The following is a 21,358-nucleotide window of genomic DNA, read 5'->3' as shown; positions in this document are numbered from 1 at the left end:
GGGTTCTTTTTTGGTTTTCCATGTCTCACCCTTCCGCCAAGTGTCAAGCAAACAGTGCTAATAAAGACTCAACACTTGAAGAACAAAACGAGGGATGAGATTCACACCTTGATTCCGTCAAAACCTCGAACAATTCTATGTAGCTAACATCCGACAAACACGCAAACAGTCGTCCGAAACTTCATATATAAGCAGCGCTTCTGAAATTCGCACGAGGACCTCGAGTGTGCCTGAGGAGCCCCGAGAAAATGTGCAAAAGAGCAAAGGACTTGAAATCCGATGATCCGTATAAATCATCATCTCAATATCCATCTGTCGGGCTGTAGTAAAGCAGCAAAGTCTCAGGGGGCGCGATTGCTGAAATTGTTTGTGTGCGAGTGTAAGAGGGAAACGCATTCCTCAGGGCTAACTCCGAGCCCCGAGAGTGTTGAGAGAGTGCCCCATTCCTCTAGCTGAACCCTCCTTGAAAGTAATTGAATTTTGGATGAATCCGCCGAGGAGGAAACCGGAAGGTGAGAAAGTGGATGCTTGAGGGAGAGAAAAAAAACAATCAAAAGAAAGAGAGGCAGGTGACAGCACCTTTTGGATGAGCTTCCCTTTAAAGAATGGGACACTGAGATGCCTGACAGGATAAGCTTCCATTGAGGGATTTTAGAGGGAGGTATGTTTATGTCACATTTCTTGGACAACCAGTATCCAGTCATTTGTTGAAGGGGGGGTAACTCCTCTCGCTTTCTTTCTGCTCTATTGTGTTCCCGATCATATCTCTGACAGTTAGACAGCTTCACTGAATCTTTCACTTATCACTTGCTAATAACCATGTGTCAAGACGTAAGACGATAGCGACGATAACACATCGACACCCTCTTCACGATTACAGATAACAAATTGAGTGTTTGACCTTGACAAACCCTTTAGGGGCTCGGCTCTCCCAACAGGTGGCCTTCTTCTTAAATGGACTCCATCGGTAGCAGAAGCAGAATATGAAATGCAAATAACTATCATTTACTGAGTTTTGGATAAACAATCCATGTGTTATCAATGTTGGATTGTGCCAACTGTAGCAGGTTTGATAAGAGGGATACAGCAAAGAAGAGAACCCTACAAGCGTGGTTCGATATACATGAACATCCTGATCGCTAGAATAGACTGAAGCTATAGATGGAGGTCATGTATAGGTTATAAACCCTGCCTCCTCCATGTTAGTTGATTTGACGTGGGCCAAACCTTTCCAGAAGGTTGGGTTTAATTGGTTATTTGATGCAATAAAAACTAGGTGAAAAGTCTCGCTTGGTTGAGCATGTGTCAAGGCGAGTTTCCAAACTAAGTCATTGGGGTTTGGGTATTTGGGCTTTTGGGATTATGGACTTATTCAGTAAAGTTAGAGGAAATAACTCAGCCTGAGTAAAGCAGCCTTCATGGACACGGTACACACATGGAACCTCAAGGCAAATCACAACCAGTTGGCAGATGATCACGGATTACAAAAGCATGAATGGCTGCATCTATATGTGTGAGGCCTGGCTGCTAGATGAGCTCAACACCTATTTATGCTCACTTTGATCACTTCAACAGAGGACCTGGCACTGTGTGTGTGTGTGTGTGTGTGTGTGTGTGTGTGTGTGTGTGTGTGTGTGTGTGTGTGTGTGTGTGTGTGTGTGTGTGTGTGTGTGTGTGTGTGTGTGTGTGTGTGTGTGTGTGTGTGTGTGTGTGTGTGTGTGACCCTGTTGTGGCTCAAATGCTGCTCAACCCTCCTACCCCTACTCTACTGGAAAATGTATCAGCATCTGTTTTTTAAAAGTTATTCTTGAGTGAAAGACAAGTTTTTTTGATGGACAAAAGTATTATTTTATTTATTAACAATTAGAAATTCATATGAGACACAAAGAACAAAGATGTAACATCTAACTTCGAGTTAAAATAACAAATTCCAGTCGTTTCCTCATTTTCTTGATATGAGCTTAAGTATAACCTTGTTATATTGTTGAATCCTCTGTCCCGTTTTTTGTTAACATTTTCTATTCAGTTTGTGCTCTTTGTAATGAATGTCAATGGCACGGAGCTCTGCACAATGATCACACAGCTGTATATACCCTGCATATTACAGAGTATCTATATTTACAATTGTTTTTTATTATTATTTATTGACTTTTTTAAATGCATTTACTGTTTTTGTTGTGTTGTTACCAATCAAATATACTCCCTTACTGTTCTATAGCTATGAAAGAGACACAACATATTTCCAAATACCCTCGGGAGAAAAAAAAAAAAGAAACAGTGAGATCAGTGTCCTTGGAAATGGCTTTTTTGAAACCTCACTTCTGGAGCTATTTTCCACTCAATGGCTGCACACAAGCTTAGAGCAAAGCAGTATGTCATGTTTTCATGGGTGATTCTTTAATATATTTAATCCCATAAGCCACATATTTTGTTCTGTGCACACATACAGACACTGTGTGATCAGTGTACCCGAGAGATGATGACTTACTGTATTTGGTCATTAGGATGGTCGCTCTAAACATAAAATGAATTAGCTTGCATCTCAAGAGCACACGTGTAACCTTTCCAGTGATAATACGTGTTTGCGTTGATGTCGAGCGGTCCGGGATATGACTATGAGCTGGAGGGATGCCGAGCAGAACTGGTGATTCAGTCCTTTCCTCTGTGTTCAAACCAAAGAACGACCAGCGCTTTTGTGCTTATGTTGCAGACCTGCACGCAACACAGAAAACTAATTAACAAGATAAGATTTTGTGCGGTGGCATGTTGCGTTTTTTCTGAGGTGGCGTCGGTTGCAGGAAGCAAGGGGCTGTCGACAATGGGCCTTTTGACAAGGAGAACATGGCAATGTCGCCATCTTTGGATGCTGGCCAGTTTCGAATGCCTCTGTGACTGTCTCAAGGGTTATTGTGGCTTTTCAGGGTTTCCCCCCCCCCGCACAGCCTTTCTGATGCAGCTTTGTGGAATCTATGTGAAGCATCTTTGTCGTGACAGAAATGCCAATGGAAGCGTCCTTGTAGCCGACATTGGCATCTTGTCAAGCCGGAGCAGAGAAGGCATTTTTGCCTGCGGCCAGGAGATCAATTAGTTGCCAAACCAAAAAGAATTACACAGTCACGGGGGTTCAATGAGCAAGAGTGTGACAGGGGTTACGTTGGTTAGCAGCTGGTAACATCTGAACAAACACTGTTTACTTTGATGAACTTGTTTATCTGAGTAAGGTTGACTGTAGAATGTTTTTCCACCAGATTTTAACCAGATTTAATAGAGTAGAAGGTAGTGTAAGGCACATGCATTCATTTATTTGTAATGACTACTAATTACCAGAACTAATTTAACCAGATATTAGCATTAAAGATAATCTCAATCACTTTATAGAATATATCTATATAACATTGACCAAATTGTGACACGTTGATGGTTATAAACAATATGTGCAGTCGAGATGCTACTATTTGGACTGTTGCACTTTTGTGTTTTAATACGTTTGATTTTGAAGTAATAATTACTTCGGTAAAATAACAATTCTGAGGTTTACTTTAATTTTGAGGTGGAGTTGTAGTATCAATCACCTGATCTCAGCCTTGACCAGACTAAAGGCTGCAGTTTCACAAAATTTCAGATATGCCCAAATTATATTTAAAAACTTGGACTTGACACAATGCACTGTCCAGTATCAAACACTGAATAGAAATAATTGCTGATTCACAAAGCCTAGACTTTAAAAATAACTGAGTTCTCTTGGAAATTCCTTGTATTTGAAGATATTGTTTTTTAAATGATCTCAACATTTTCTTTATCGTATCTCTGCTGTATTAATTTGTTCCTTATTTTTCCATGTATTAGCTGTTATCGATATATCAACTTCCCATGTTTGACCGAATCAAATGGATTTTTACGTGACTGCACTATTAATACCGTTTCTGTCATTATTATTTACACTTACAGCTGCTCTCTGTATATTCAGACATATTCACTGTTATCCACCATCTTATGAAGATATCCCTGAAATTGTTTTTGATATCTGGATTCAAGTGACTATGTTGTGCTGTTGGTGGCTGACAAAGCAGTTAAGTCAGATTTACCCTGATGGAGCTGTGTCTTGTATAATCAACAGTCTTGTCCTGATTTCAGTTAGTCCCTGAAGGGACTCTGGTATAAATAAAGCAGGCAGACAAATGCTTTGGAGAAGTGAAGTTGCACAAAGACGTGCAGGATTTCTCCATCTGACCTCAGGGCTCATAGAATGAATTCTTTTGTCTCAGAACTCGCAGGGTTTTATTTTCCTTTTCAAGCTTTGATCAAGCATCTCTTAAACATCACTGCCAAAATCTCTTTTTTTAAATTCTGAATGGATTTAGGCGTGTTCGCAGCTTCCATTAGTTTGGAATAATCATGCAAGCTTTTGTTTCCTTGTAGGACTGGTAAAAAATGAAAGCTCCCATTCCTCTCCTGATCCTGCTTCACGCCGTTGTGGTCCATTGCCTGAAAGTGGTGTCGAAAAGAGGCTCAGGTAAGTCTTGTCTTCTTCCCACGACTATCTTCCCTTTTCAAATGGAAGACAATTCTGAAAACAGAGGGTACAAAAAAACCTAACATGTTTATATTTACAACATTTAACAAGCAACATTAATCGGTACTGACATTTGATTCCCTGGAACCTACCAACATTTCAGGGCACCTCTTCATTTCTTTTCTTCTCTTGGCCTGAAAGCACAAATCGTTTCAAGTCAGCAGTGGGGGGGGGGTCTCGTAGCCTTGTGCTGCCGTACCAGTTACGATGAAAAACAGAGCTGTCCTGTCTTTTAACAGCTAGATTTGTGAGTCCCCGAACACTCAGAAATTCAATTTGAGGGCCAGTGAGTGATGATGGAATATGTCATCATTGATCTTTGCTGATCACTTCCATGGTATAAACTTGTTTACTTCAATGCGGATCAGAAGGATGCTGACTGGCTTCTTCTTGAAGGGTTTGCAACATATCATGCCATCACATAACAAGAGAACATAGACTCTTCTCCCCTTTTCATGGAATGTCTAATCCCATGTTATTTATCTTTTCTCACAAACCTTTTCAAAGATCACGAGTATTGCCGGACTGCATTCAGGACATGAACCATTGATGTTGGTTCAGTGACATATGAAAGGAAGCAACTGTGGATTTTTTTAGGGTTTCTTCCCACTATTTTAACTGCATTATACAAAAGGCTGGTTGAAGGATAGAGGAAAGCTACAGCGGTTAACATAAAGGGAGTGTGCTGCCCGTCTGTTTTTTTCCACTATCCACAGGCTGCTTGCGTCTCCTTTTTTTACCCATGCATATCAGACACAGGTGCAGCAGTGGCCCAAGGCTCATCAAAGGGGTTTCTGCTTTTGCAGCAGGACTCCCTACGGGCTATCTTCTCGGATGCTTCATGAGCCATTGCCTGGAGCAAGGATTTGAAACGTGTCTACTGATAAATGAACACCCCATTGGAGCCAGACCCCCGTCCTCTGTTCCTTCCCTTTCAGATAGTATGGCTTTATTAGAGGCCGTGCTGGTTGCAAGTTTGGATTCCATTGTAAAAAAAAATAAGGGATTCTGGGAAATGAAAGCCAGTTTGGAATTGCGCTGCTGTTGTTTTTGTGGTTTGGGTAGAAGCAGTGGGGGTGGGAAGGTTAGTACCCTGGTGTGTGCTAGGGAAATGTTTATTTCTCGGATAAGGGTTCCTTCGTTGGAAGGTGCAGTTTGTAACTTGTTTCTATTTGACAGTTCAACGTTGATTTCTCATGTTTAGGGTACTGATCTACGAGTGTGTGCAACTTGGTGCAGATCCAAATAAAAATCTGGATCTGAATTTATATCTTGTTTCATGGTTGCTGTTGTGCTCTACTGAGTGACTCTCTACTCGTCTATGTATTGCAAATTGGATAAAATACTAAACTTCTGTTGCAGTATGAATTTCCCGAGTGCAGATTTGTCACCTTTCACTACTTATATTGAAAAATACATATTGTGAGAGTTGTGCACAATTGTGCGATCGCGATACAACAAGCACATTGTATTTTGAGTGCTTGCTTAAAGATGTTTGCACAATGTGCTGCGAGCTCCTACTGAAGTTGTAATGAGAGAAAAACAACGATGTTGGACGCCATATTTAATTAAATTGCAGCTTAATTGCGCTAAGATAACTTGTGCAGCACTAGTGAAGAGCTTGTTTTTAAAGTGTCTGACTATCAGTTATGGTTTGGTTATGCAGCTGTTAAACTTTTACATGTGATTTTTGTATTTTCTATATCAGAGCCAAATGATTTGAAATCAATTCCATATTATCCCAACGTTCCATACAGTTTTTTTTGTACCTTTGTTAAAAGAAATCCATTGTAGACCATCACCACAATTGTCAGCCCATTAAAGGAAATTAAATTACTTGATTGAGTCCCACAGGGACAATAAATCCACTATCTCACTTGCTTTCCCTTTCACTCTAGTCACACACACAAATAAACACTCTCTGGGAACTCTGTGCTGCATTTCCCCAGCTATTACCCGTAGATGATTAAATTCAAAACACCCTTTTCTCTGAGTAATGCTTTGTCTGCAGTTGCACTCGGGGTGGAACGTTGCAAAACATACAATGCATTTCTGCCATACTAATCCGCCGCATATGCATATGTAGCAGAACGTATCCATTTGTCCTCTGTGTTAGAATGCTGATACGGCCTGAATGGTTGGGCGAACAGAATAATTACATACATTTCCGTTTAATGCAGCACATCAAGTTAGATTTTAAAATAAAATCCCCATACTTGGATGCTCTGACACCGATGTACAATTTCAGTGAGTGTTGGTCATTCCATTCCTTCCTGTTTTCGGCACCATGCCCTTCGTTCCTTGTAACGTGTCTTGTGTCAAAAACTCTTACAAATTAGTCTTAAAACAGAAAGTCAAAGAAAGTACATGTAAAGGGGAATCTGAAATCCCATTTGCTTGTAAATTAGCTTATTGGTTGATTTGAGGTGATGCAGTCAAAGGAGGCGTTCATCAGGAAACTTAACCTTGGGTTTCTTTAAAACAACATTTACAATGTTTATTCATGGCTTCCCCCACATATGAAGATGTAGTTAAAGGGTTCTGGTGTTTGTTCCATGGGATGCATTTTTGTTGGTGAATGTAAATGTGCAGTGGTGCGAAAATGAATTTCCCCAATCCTGTAAAACATAACTAACTTTTTGGCAATCATTTTTCAAAATTACCCAAACTGAAAAAATGTATCTTAACCATTCTCCCATCTTTTAATTTTAATTATATCAATTTTCCTGGATTGAAGTGAACAAACTCTATTTCCCTTTTCCGTCCTCGGTTATTTAAAAAATAGTTCCTCCAAATTGTTTGCAGTGCTGTGTTTGCTGTAAACACACAATCAGCTCCCTTGTGAGCCACATGTGCAGAGCTACACAATAGATTCTTGGAAGAGCGATACGAGAAATCCATGAACGTGCCCATTTGTTGACTTGGCAGGAAGCAGAATGAACCAGATTCCTCTTTCTGTGCACAGCTGCATTTGAATTCACATGAACAGAAACTTCAGGTTTCATGTGAGGTCTGGTGTTAGAGGTCAGTAATAACTATGTATTTCTGCTTTTTCCCCCAACTTACGAACATGGATTACAGTGAAAAAGGAGCTTTATAGGCAAACCTCAATACAGAATCATAAAAAGTGCCTGCACACGGATTGCAAAAGTGACATAACAAGATGAATATTACCAAAAAACTGTAGTTTTCTAAAACATTTCACGGGCCTCACCCTTCATCTGTGTTATACCTGAACTCTGCTTTTCTTTGGTATTCTCCAGGAGTTTGTTCCCCACTGTTGATTTCTCATCTTTAGGACCATTATTACAGCATGTCTGCTGATGACACATGCTTTTTGTCACAATAACCACAGGCCAACATTTCCCACATCAACCCAGCACTTTGGAAACTGTTTTCAAAAGAGGCTGTCAGGAGTTTTCAGTGTTCACGATTGATTTCTAATGAGGAAAAACCAGGTCGCTGTCAGCCAGCGAACCACTGGACTCTGCAGGGACAAAAGCTCAATCTATCCAGAACAGTCATGTCATTTAGAAAAACAAGCATCTCTTCAGCTTTCCTGTCCTCCAGCTGCCTCCCTATGAATTCAAACTTTGGTTGGTGCAGTGCAGGAAACATTTTATATTCACTAAAAGTTGTTCCCCTAACTATTAACACATCCAGTGAGCACGGGTGACACCTGTAGATTTATGATCATGTCCTGTGGCATTGATTGAGACAAATTTAGCCTCTCTCCTCCCCTCTGCTGTACAGTCATTAGTCCCAATTTCTCCGCCAGACATTGATGAGTCCCCAGACAAATGATGCCTACCTTTCCACAGTCTCCCAGTGATTCCAGCGATGTATTACCCATAACACTTGCTCGCCGTGAACGCATCACTCCATCACAAATGCAAATGAAGAACGCAGGTCCTCGACATGTGTTTGGGAATGGAAATGCAAAGTCCCCTCTCTGCCTCTAGTTTCTATTAAGGATGGTCTGTGGGCCCGGCTTGACACTCTGATGAAGAGTAGCTGTAAATAAAACACGCCACCACAACAGGACCCTGGTTCCCATTAGAGAGCAACCGCTCATCATCCGTCTCTCGCCATGTATTTATCCACAGTACATCCACAACATGTATTTCTTCCCCTTCCCCCGATTGCACTCTGCCTTAACAGGAGGAAGAATGAAGGACATCCTGACAGTCAATTCCATTTACAGTCTTCACACCCATTGCAATGCACGGCTATGAGTGAACCTCAAAATGAATACAACAGTCTTAAGGATAGGATCTTCCACCCACATTAATGCGGCTACTCGCAGTTTGGCCAATAACGAGGCCCGTCTTAATTGAGCAAGACAGTGAATTCTAACAGGGGACATCAGCGCACAGCACAAATTAAATTATGGGAAGCCACTTGACTTTGTAATTGATATCAAAAGACGTTAAATATGGCAGGAAGCTGTCAGCAAGAAGTTCGAGGGAGAAGAGTGGCACAGTGTTAGGGACCCATTCCACCGTGTCAGTGTTTTTACGCATGGAAACTACAGACTGTCTGGTATTTATTGCAAAGGTATTAAAAAAAAAAGTCTTAATATTAATAATATTGTGGTTTTCAGTTTGCTATGTCAAAGCTAGTAATTAAATTTGCAACCTTTCTAAAGAAAATCCAGGAAGCTTCAGCTAAGATTTTAAAGTGAAACCTGGAATTGAAGCTCTCACCGCCTCCCTTTTCTCTCTGTCACACACACAACCACACACACACACACACACAGACACACACACACGGAGGCACACGCCTCTGTCAATACCCCATACCCGCCATAAACGTTGAATGATTGCCTCCAGTGCATGGCCCGCTCATAGCAGGGGGAGATTGATCACACACATGATATTAGAAATAAAATGGCTCGCCACATGAAGTTGTTTTCCCTCCCGCAGCTCAGAGAGGGTGAGAGATAGAGCGAGCGAGCGCTCAACAAGTGTGCCCAGATACAGGCTTCTTGACAACTGGGGTTACTATGGATATGTGTTTCTGCTTGGAGACACATGGCACAGCCCTCTGCGCTAGATGGATGACGATCAATCACCTGATTTATGAGCAGAATGGTCTCTCTGTGGCCTGTTTCCTGACCTGTAATGATGTTACAACACCACAGCAATTGAGAAAAATGCCAGGAAATGTTCTGGAGGAAGATACGACTGTGTAGTTGTTGGGTGGAGGTGTTTGGAGTGCGTGTGTGTGTGTGGATCAAAGATGTATCCAATTACAGCTTTAAAAACAAAAAAAAATGTGTTTGATGTATTTGGGTTTAAGGCATTAACTGTCAAAAAGAGAGTCAGACAGAGGCGTGTGAAGCCCTTAAGATGATTGGATTTGGATTTGGGTTAAGTGTAGGCGGAGCTAATAGGGTCAGACGCCTGTCCATCAAACAGATATCAAAGTACAGGAGTTATTATAAAGGCTTTTCTGTGTGAGGAAGAGCAAACTAGTGAAACATTACAAATGTCTGTTGCCAAAGTAACAGAAGGAAGAAAGTAGTTGGTGTCGAATGAGGTCGACCTGATTGCCATGTTGGGAACATTGAACAATTCACCTCAGAGGGTTCGGCAAAAAGAAATCTAAAAACTACGAATGGCTCTTTATAGCTCATGACTTTATTGTAAATGCTTTTTTTCTTTTCCAGATCTGAAAGATGATGACTAATCTGATTGCACAGTAGTTGACATTTTTCCTTTGGGGTAGGTCAATCATGCAGCATCGGTTACCATGGTGAACCGACCTGGTTAAAGTTGAGACGAGTGAGATTTAGTATAATAGAAGCTATATAAATCTACATAGTTAAAATGGGTCTAAATGAGAAGCTTCAGGTTTCTTTTGTCTCTGCTCTGATTTCTTCCATCTCTTCACTGTCTTGGAATCTCAACATTAGATACAATGCATTGCATTATCTGCATTTCAACTTCAGGCTTTCAGGCTCCCTGAGCAAATTATGCAGGCCGTTTTTAACAGCAGGGGCGTCTGGTACCAATTTGAGAGATTATATGTGTGGATGATAATGAGCTTTAGTCCAAAAGAGGATTTAAACATGGAGAAGGCCGGCCACTGCTTAAATTAAGAAAATCTGTCTCTCAGGTTTAAAGAAGAGGACTTCGGGGCATCTAAAACTCCCAGAAGGGAGAAAAAAAGAGAAACATGTAGAAAATGAAAAGTAAATAAGTAACATTTGTAGTGAGGTTAGGGCAATTTGGACATAAACAGCAGCGGTTCTGGAAATTATTTTAATTCCCCTTGACTGCTCGGCTCTTACAAAGCTGAGCCACAGGGGGAAATGAAGCTGTAGTCTCTCAGCGATTTGCAAATTGCCTGGAGGCGGCAATATGACTATACCCAAAAATATCACACTTTAACCTGCGGCCTCACTGCATGATTAATCCACGAGGGTGCTCCTCCTCTTTCCCTGGAGCTTTGCGGCCGCGTGCATTTGTCCATATCGCAATCTTTGCACAATTCTTATGTATTTATGTTCATGTGTATCATTTCTTTCTTCGGCTACATATGAGATTGGAGTCCACTCTCAAAAAAGAGAGTCTCCTCCATCTCTCCATCTCTTTCTGATCGCTCTGCCATCCTCCAGCCTTGTGGGCATAAACTGATGGTTATTGCTCCCATTGATTTGCGACTGTCTCCTTTAGACCACACAAGATCACTGGGAGGTGTCTCAGAATAATTAAAGCAACGCAATAAGACTTTAACCCATAATAATCATTCGATTTAACTAATTTAAAACCAATGGGCTGTTTAGTGTCTGCCTTTCTGCAACAGCATCTGTGGTTTCTGTTTGTAGATGTCATTTGAAAATAGCACCTCTCCAGACCTAAATTCTATGTTTCACTTTTGTAAATTACCGGCGGTAACTGTTGGAGTGCAGTGAGATTGGGCTAAATGATAGCTCCCATCACTCCTTTAAAAAAGGTCTAGCTTGAAAAAGTGAGAGCAACCCCCACTCAAGTGTGTCGTTTTTTCTTTCTACAGAAATGTGATTTCCACCTTTCGCCGAGACATTCATTTCTTTGTTTCTTTTTCTCCCTGTGTTGCATTTCAGTGTTTCCTACATTGGTTTTCTATTGATTGTGGTGCTGACTTTGTTTTTGGCGGATGCAACTCAGTTAGGTTTGATTTCTGAGGCGAGATTCATTGATTCGCGCGGCAAAATCAATTTGTCTCTCGTCTTTTTTCCAACTTCATCAGACTCTATAATTGACATCATACTTCAACTGCTGCTATTTTAACTTAAAGCACTGGGAAACAATATGACCTAGAATGACATATGAATGCAATTACATTTCAAATAAATCATTTTTCAGGGAATATTTAATAGGAATATAGTTTAAAGTTTTGTGTGTTCTAACGGCAGTGTTTTTCTTTTTCTGCAGAGCTTAGCATGTCCTCGGCTTGAATCCTTGTTCGGCCTGGGGTTCCACATGTTCTCCCTGGGGTTCCACATGTTCTCCCTGTGTCTGTGTGGGTTTTCTCCAGGGACCAGATTTAGGTTTGGTTAATCGGAGACCCCAATAGACCGTTCAAATTTTTGTTTGCTTCTATATCTTGTGATGGACTGGCGATGTGTCCAGGGCGTATCCCACCCTCCTACTCAATGTCAGCAGGGATTTGCTCCCTCGAGACCCTTGAAAGATAAGAGGATGGATGGATTTTTGGGTGGAAATTCACAGATTGTAGAATTGATCGTATGGGAACAAATCTGAGTGACATCGGGGTAACACCACAATTACACAAGGTTTGAATGCGTTATCAGCAACCTATCATGGCTGTCTCTCTATCCTGAGACGAAAAACAAGCTTAAAGGTCAACTAATTTCTGGCATCCCCAGCTGTCTGTCAAAACGCTACAAACAGCGAGTTCACTCAGCTGCTCTGCTTCAGGAGATTCTCCAGGGACCACTAAGCATGCAAGACGTGCAGGGTTAGCCAAAGTAGCACAGGGACACTGAAATTTCTCCACTGGTTTACTAATTACTTTAATTTTTATTTAACGGAAATGGCGTAAATTGGATCTGTAGTCGAGGAAGAAAACTGATGTGTGGTGTGACGAATGTTCCTTTCCCCCATTTGACCTTGGGAACCAATAATGAGCTTGTCAGGACGGCACTTAAAAAACACTCAGACGGCCGATGATGTCACTGGATAGGAAGTTTGCGGCCTTATCCTTTTGTCGGGTGTTGCCGTAGTGAAAGGAACTGCATGAATTGCGCTTTTTTTAATTACCCTAGTCTGTGCAATGAGGCTGTGTTCACTGGAGAGGTGACGTTTTGTGAATGCAGGAAGTCTCCCAACAACGTAGCGTGTGATGAGGCTGTCAAGCTCTCTTCCGTCAGCCAGGCACTCAGCGTGTGGCCTTTTTCAATGATCCTTTATTGGAAAGTTTGCACACATCCTCTCTCACTGTTTTCACTCCCTGTTCACACTCTCTCCGTCGCTCAATGACAGAAAAGAACAAAAAACACTACTCTCTTGTTCTCTTTGTACATTTTCCTTCCTTTCATTCCCCCCTCCTATTCTTTTTTGAGTCAAACTGGGATTGGTCAAAGCACAATCAACCTATTTCTACAGCGGGCAGAGGCACAGCAAACCCTTGCAGGTCTCAAGGGAGTCCTGCCAAGTTTGGGTTTTTTAAATTGTTTTATTTGCGAGGTGGAAAGGATGTAAGCTCACTCGCCGAGACGTACGCCTTTGTTGGTTGCAGGAGACTGGTGCACTGCAGGAGTTTTGGAAACAAACCAGGCTGACTCTATTCTCCAGGCCTCGGGCTCTCAAACATGCAGGTCCCATTCAAATTCTACTGCTTAGCATTTTATTATAATTAGCAGGGAATTACCTTTACCCCTCCTGCCACAGGAAAGTGCGTTGTTAATCCAAAAGCTAAAGCACCTATTGTTTTAGGGGAGAAATGCTACACTGGTTACAAAAAATCCCAATTGTTTTTTTTAGAAATCCACTCCAACTATTCCCCGTAAGCCCACCTCGTAATTTCATTTGGCGTGATTTACAGTGAAGTCCCGTCACATATTTCCCTGTCATGTTTATCGCCCAGGTTTGATTTGGTGCACGGTTGAAATATTTAAGACCGCTAATTTACAATCCTTCAGGGCCCCAAAAATGGTCGAAGATGGCAGCTGATTTCCCTGCAGTGCAATGATCAATAAATTCTACATATTAATTCAGTTCCACTGTCATCTCCAAGGCCTCTCCCAGGGATAAGCCTCCTTCTGGGCTCTTATCGGCCAATCACGGTGCGTCGTGGCACTGCAGAGCCTCCCCCACAGCTCCTCTGCATCCATGAAACAAACATGTACAGAGAGGCTGCATCAGGAACGTGCGTTTCTTTGCCATCAGGGGAAAGTGGGGGCATCATCTTCTGTAATTTTCAAGAAATAATTTTATTTATTTATTTTAATATGACATACAGCACAGTGGCAGCTCTGTAAATGTAAAAACTTCTCAGCTGTGGACCAAAAAGCTTTTTTTCACGGGCCTGGTGGTCGTCTAAACTGATTTGATTCTATAACCGCGTGGAGCGTATATAAAAGCGATTGAGAACATGGCAGATATCAGTCCTGGGGACACGTAATCTGCATCTGAGGAGTTAAAAAGATACAAGATATGTAGAAGGAGTGACTTGTTATAACAGAAAGATCCTCTTAAGTCGGGATAACACTAAATGTGTGGTTAGCGGCGATTGCAGATCTTCTGCTGCTGTCATTGTGACAGTCCAGAGGCTGCGAAATCCAGAGACCTTCAAATCTCTATTAGCATCTTGAGCTAACTGAGAGGCACTACAGATGTTAGTAGGCGTATCATCTCTGAAGCCTGCCAGTAGCCAAGCAACAATCCCACAATCACGAGATCCACACACACACACACACACATCATCCCGCTCTCACAAACCGGATTAAATATTCCACCTTTACCTGCGTTATGCGAGTGATATTGCCAGAGGGTTATTAAAGTGTTTTTGCACCATTCAGCCTTTCACTAAAGATCCTCCCCCCCCCTGTATATATATATAAATATATATCATCTGACATCAAAAACACTTTAATTTCTGGGTAAAAATGCTATGTTCAGGCAGCCAATTAAGTTTGATTGTTGAAGGGTTATCCTCTGAGCGTTTGTAATGAGGCCCGTAGCTTCACTATCAAGTCTGCTTGCCGCTTTTTGCCTATTTTTCCTTTTCTCTTCCATTCTCAAAGAAGCTAATGAGTGGTGGAGAAGCTGTGGTTTCCCATCAACAAGTCAGATGATGGAGGAGACATCACAGCCGCCTCTCCCACTGACCTTACAGTCGTCTCCACACCTGCAAAGACAATGCAATTCATAGTTAATGGTGATTACTCGAATGCAACCTTTAAGCTGTTGAATTGACTCCCCATCTCTGCCTTATTAGTTCAGGTTTAATGAAAACTCATCCATCAAAACCTCTGGGATAAGGCGAAACAGAAGCAAAGCAGTTTACGGCGCTATGCTCTTTTTTTTTTTTTATTTTGGGGACAAATTCTGTCCCAGTTCCAACCCCGATACAATCCACTTCACTTACAAAATACAAAAAGTACCCAAACCCCATTCTGACACCTTTTCATTTGCCTGGCATTGAAATTCAAATATGGCCTGATTCTAATGTTTAACGTGCATGCCACCCTCAGCGATTTTAAAAGCGTGTGATATAAGCATGAAAGGGGGGGGGCTCCTTTTGCTGCTCGCAACGCTCTGTAAGGCTCTCTGTCGCTTTTTTTGTGCACCAAGTGCCTGGTCTTGAAAAACACAAGGACAGCGAAAGGATTATGGTTCTGTATGCGCCTTTCTTTGCCTTTAATATGCAAATAGAAGATTAGCTTTGGAAGGAAACTGTTTGGCACGGGAAATATTTTAACACGAGGTGTTTCGAACTTAACCGTTTCAGCGGGAAACAGCAGGCAGGGAGCTGAGCCGGGACGTTTGTAGAGATATCAGGAAGTGCCCTCCTCGTAAAACCGCTGTCATGGAGCCCGTAGAGCAGTTCATAAATCACACCTGCTACATGTGGGCGTAAATAAGGGTCGAGTAAGATGACGCAGCGTTATTCGTTTAACTCAATGTCATGTGTCGGTGTTTCATTTGAACCATGTGGCGAAAACACAACGACGACTCCAAACCCCGCGCGGCTCAGACACATCAAACAAAATAATAAAACTACATCTCTGCAATTCACGGGCAAAAGCAAACGCAGTCAAGTAAATTACTTTGGTATTACACTGTCGAGAAAAACCATTTCAAATGTGCCACGAGAAGCAATTCCAGCGTTTCTTTTGATCTCTGGCGCAGAGGGGAGGAGGGAAGGATTAGGAAACATTTCACATCGTGGAATTGTTATCCCAGCATTAGTGCGATACAATGCGCCTGCAATGTCAACATCTATTATTGAGTGATTTCGATGACCTAATTTCTCCGTGTGGGCTACCTCTGCAATTGCAGCTGCGTCCAACGTTTAACCCCTTTAAACCCACGTGGGACTGAACTGATGATGCATGAAGTGACCACATTCAAGTCCTTCTGCTACTTTTTATCGTGAAAGCAAGCAGATTAAATCGAAATCGAAAGCTTGCCATGTTTATTAAATGAGCATTTGAGCGACATATACACCTCTGTTTGGGATATTGATTCACATACACACATTGAGACAGTGAGGTGCAAATTATACACTCAAAGTCCATGCTGACTGGGCACAATTGATCCGAGTACATTTGCCTGGGGCTTCCCACCCAGTCGGCGCTCATAGATTCTCCAGCACGGCTCAGAGGGGGGTTAAGGCCTATTGAATGTGGGATGAAGGAAATACAGAAATGTGCGGAATGGAGTCAACAAATTTAAGATTAAGATACATTTATTTGTCCCAAACACATGCACAGACATGCACAAGCACACTCATGCAAGGAGGGTCATTTAACCTCTGCTTTTAACCCATGTGGTGCAGGACACACAGAGCAGTGGGCAGCCATGTACGGCGCCTGGGGAGCAGACGTTGGGGGAGTAAGGTGCCTTGCTCAGGGGCACTAGACAGGGAAGGGTGAATCATCTTGGATTTTTGGACAGATCAATCCAGGTTCGTCTTTTTGTTGTTTCTCCGTGGAGTCGAACCAGAGACGAACCAGAGACCTTTTCTGCCCATAGTCCAAGTTTCTGCCACTAGTCCACCGCCTCTCCCGATAAAAGGATTAAATAAACAAATTTTTGTCGTCAGAACAATGAAGCAACCCAAACACTTCATGTTAACGCTTCTGAATTGGCTGTTTGGTTTTAAATTAAAACCTCTCTAAAATCCTCCTAATTGGTCGGCGTGCGGACATTTTTCCCACAGTGATTGTGAATGCACTTCCAGCCCTTAATAGCATAAAGGACATTCTTGCCTTTCAGCCTCACTGCAGCTCCGTCAGAGAATGCAAACATCGCCGGCCTGTGACTTTTCGGCGAGCCGGGCAGAGAAATGGCCGCCTCGTGAATGTTCCTTGACCTCTTTCAGGCCCACAGAATGGAGTCAGGTTGTGCCCGGGCGGCCTAATTGGGTTGACAGCGCCGTGTCTTTGCCTCTTGCCCACACGCATGACACCCAGCGCTTTGACTGTCAAAAGGCGGCGGCACTTCAGCGGGTTGCTTTTGACTTCATCAAAGGGCTTTTGGAGTGTTTGCATTTTTTATTGTCGAGCTGTAAACACTTACAGACACAAAACCAACAGCGGATGAAATGTGGCTCTGGAGTTAATGAATAGATTTTAATGGACACTCCAAGAATGTGTTTGTTAATTTTTTCCGTCACCGTGCGTGTGTGCGTTTTTTAATGAAGCTGAATAAATTGTGCATTGGGGCTGCTGGTGCGTGCAGCGTGATTATGTCGAATATGTTCTCTCTCTGTTGTGTAGTGCCAACAGTTTAAACAAGGCTGTGGAGGAGGGACGGTCGGGCGGGGGGGGGGGGGGGGGGGGGGGGGGATGCAGGAAGGACAAGGGGGAAGCAAGAGGCAAAGTGGAAAGTACATGAGGCCGGGCTTCATGAATTAATTTCCCCTCTCTCCTGTGTCAGGGGGACCTCGTCTGAACCCATTAGGATGGTAACAAGGTGACAGCGAGCAGTCCTGCATCGGGTTCTGGCCTCCGGAGCTGTCTCGCTGATCGTCTGTGTTAATTAAGGGAGAGAATGAAAGTGTGAGTTACGGGGGAAAACTGTCGGACAGAAACGCTTTACTAGATGGCCACCGGATAAGGATATGGTTTCGCTCTCAACTCGAAGGAGTTTGTAGCTTCAAGGTAAAGCTAAATAGACAGTGATTCATGCTGAGAGCCCGATTCTACTGGGTAAGAGAGGTATACAAATCACACTGCAGGCACTTGGCAGACCATGAATTATTGAGATCCCGTTACATCTGTCATGTTGAATTTTTAGTTTAAGTTGGAAGGATTGACCGTTCTCATACCGTAAATCTATTTCCCGTTTACATTATTTAAAGAGCTGGTCAGCGTGGTCTTTTAAAAACACCCTCCGTTGTCTACCTACCAGCTGTGTACAGATAAAAAAGAAAATAAAACGTCAAATGGAAAAAGTCTCTTTATCCGTTCAGTCGCCGTCTATTGTGGGAAAAGCGCCGTCACCTTCCTGAGAGGGAAATGGCATTGGCGAAGTTCATGGAGAGCGTTTTTAGTGCAAAGTAAGTGGGCGATCAGGAGATGTCATCAATTCCGATGCATGCCAGTTGCCAAGGAAACAGAAGTAGAGAGGCTTTTCTCAAGGATCCGGTTAAACATTTAGAGCGTGCACGGCCGGGAGAGAGAGGAGGAGGAGGAGAGAGAGAGAATTATGAGCGTAAATCATGTGGGTAAATTTGCACGATTGGTTTTAACTTAAAGGCTCCGTTCCTATTAACCATGCAACACCGTTGGAAGTGATGAAATTATACAGCTCACAAATCTCTAATTCACCTAAAGGCATCATTTTAACGTTACAGCTGGATTTGAAAACTCTGCCAATATCTCCTTAATATCTAAAGGAGCAGTGAGGGGCTTTTTTAATAGAATATGAATTGTAATGGTGCAATTTCTTAGCCTTAATAACCACTTACACAGGACAAATTATTTTTAGATTAAGGAAAACATCTATTACACTCACTCTTATTAGGTTTCCCTTTTTGTCGACAAACAAAATAGCATTAATTGGACCACAAGCAACACTGGAATCCAGTCCTGCACCTAACTTTGACTTTATCCGCACAAGTGACAAGAGCTGTGGCTGAGCTGTGGCACAAAAGCACAACAGTAGTGTGGTGGCTCCTGATCGAGGAGCCCTTCTCTTCCGATAATCTCCCAGCCGACAGCCCCTAAATGGAAAAAGGGCTCTTTGCGGTAACAACGTGGGCTCAGCAGATACGGCCTCTGTGTAATTCCTGTTAATTACTGTCCAGGAGCCGATAAGACCTGGTTGGAAAGGCCAAGAGAAGAGATAAGGAGGATCAGGGATTCGCCTGAAGGATTTCCCAGCCCTTGGGGGAAAAAAACAGTTCAGTTGTCTGGAAATAGTCTGAAGTTTGAAGCTGCCTGAAGGAGCTTTTGTCTTTTTCTTGACCAGCGGAATTAATGGATATGGTGCCTGTTTTTCAACCAATTTAAGAGCATTGGTTTTGTCTGGTTATCTATCGAGGGATCACGAATGGATTCCTGTCTCACAATGTTTTGACTCAGTGTTGGAATTCTAGCCTGAACTTCCAGATGCTTTACAAACTGAAATACGAAGCAACATGTGCTTCCATATTTGATATTTGTAAGAAGGCCAGGGTTTATATTCAGCAGACTTTCCTGATCTGTTCTATAAGCGTTTATTGAGTCTCTAACCTCAAGCAACACGAGAACAACTGACTTAACAACCCCCTTACTTGAGGTCAACACATTTATGGAGCTTTTGATGCTATCACATGTTCTTCATTAGGAGATTGATCTTGCTAAATCGTTATACCAATTCAAAACATCATTTTCATTCCCGATCGGTATCGATGGAAACGGGACACCAGGGTGAACATGCAAACTTGTTAGAGACCACCTCAGTTCTTGTTGCATTTGAAATGTTGAACATGATGCACCAGCGAAACCCCCCCCCCAGACTAATTTTGGTGTACAGAAGGGTAAGGAGTTGGTTGTCGTGATGAGGACCATGTGTTCAAAAGCTCTAGAATGAGCTAGCACAACGGTGGGCCTTTATTTTGTGTTGTTTTGTTGACAGATGTTTCCAAGGTCAAGAATTGTGCATGTGTATAGATATTGTAAATTTCTCTCGTTTCCCTGTCTTGCTAATAAATAATGAAAAAAAAAAGGTGCATGGATCCCCCTTAAACTCCACTCGAGTAAGACCATTGATGCCGCGGCAAATATTCACAGCATGACTTGAGGGATTTTCTTTCTAAAAGAATAGTTCAAAGCAATTCACCAGAAAACATGAGCCCTGTGAGACCCAATTCATTTCGTTGCCACTTCCCAAGCCCTCCATTATTATGCGCGGGGAATAAATCGCACAAGTTGTCAGTCACCTCTGTTCTAGCGTGAAATCGGACCAAATCCCAGTTGCTGTTTGTCTGCCTCTCGCTGCAGAGACGTTTCCCCAGACCTCCGACCTGTAAGCAAAGAGGGCGCTGCATTTGTGCATATAGAAAAGAACCAGTAATGGGTGACACTATAGCATAAAAAAAAACAGGAGTGTAATGAATAAGGACACTGTGTGGTTCTGCAAAGGAATTGAACTCTACATGGTAAACTGCAATGGCCCCCTGTGGCTCAAAACGCGGGGATATATGAGCTCTTATCGGAGAAACAAGGCTACTTGTCCAAATGCATTACTGTAATAAAACCTGGAAGGGGGAGTGGTGCAGTGTATCTGCGTGTTGACCTTGTTAGTATTCAGTTCTTGAATCGCCTCTCTGGCGTGTGCATGCTGGCAAAGGCGCCACCGGTCTGACTGCAAACTCCCCATTCTGTACTTTTTTTGCTTTAATTCTCGTCTTTTGTTGCAGATTATTAAGAGTTCACCAAACCAGCGGCGTCTTGTTCCCTCCGCAGCTCATCATTAGCGGTAGCCGCATATTTCATACTTGTAATAAAGTACACAGAACACCGAGATACTAATTACCTTTCAGTCGCCCAATAAGGCTCGGCTTTACCCCCGACTTCTCACTCAAGAGCTGCTGCTGCAAAGAATCTGCTTCACTGGGACGTCTGTGGAGTGCTTATATAAATAACGCACAATATGACAACCATTCATCAGTTTGATAAATGATTATCAGAGAGAGCTACTGAGAATATGCAAATTCCACTGCTGAGCAATCACAGTGCACCTCACTCTTAGTGATGAGGGAGCACGCAGTTTATCACAAGTTAGAATAAGTACTTTTCCTTTAATTACACCACGTTCATTTCTTTCTTAAACACAACGGAGAAAAGAGTCAATTTGAAATAGATGTAAATGCTGATGATTTTTGTCTCCGCTGTCTCAAACGCTTTCTCATTCCATCATATGCTGTAATTCAATTTGTCCAATGTGCCTAATGGAGCTTTTATTGTTCCAGATATTAGGCAACACCGAAAATTAGACATTATCCAATTGTCTTTTCTTGTAATAAAGGAGTAGTCTTCTGCTTTCAAGAGCATTTTTAACAAGTCATTCTCCTTCAACATTACAACGCTGGGTCCACAATGAATCTGTTTCTTTCTTCCAC

General features: G+C 42.4%; 1 protein-coding gene across 1 annotated transcript in view; it reads left to right on the top strand.

The window, feature by feature from the left end:
- Window positions 1-4,431: 4,431 nt before the first annotated feature.
- LOC132996823 (interleukin-1 receptor accessory protein-like 1) overlaps window positions 4,432-21,358 on the top strand; it is a 204,938-nt gene continuing 188,011 nt past the window's right edge. The window contains exon 1 of the mRNA XM_061067183.1: window positions 4,432-4,513. Coding sequence (XP_060923166.1) covers window positions 4,432-4,513 — 82 coding nt within the window. The remainder of the gene's footprint in view (window positions 4,514-21,358) is intronic.

The sequence above is a fragment of the Limanda limanda genome, chromosome 23 (assembly GCF_963576545.1).
Source record: "Limanda limanda chromosome 23, fLimLim1.1, whole genome shotgun sequence".
NCBI classification, from domain to species: domain Eukaryota; kingdom Metazoa; phylum Chordata; class Actinopteri; order Pleuronectiformes; family Pleuronectidae; genus Limanda; species Limanda limanda.
The sequence above is the reverse complement of the archived record's forward strand: the minus strand, read 5'-3'. Positions and strand labels throughout refer to the sequence as shown.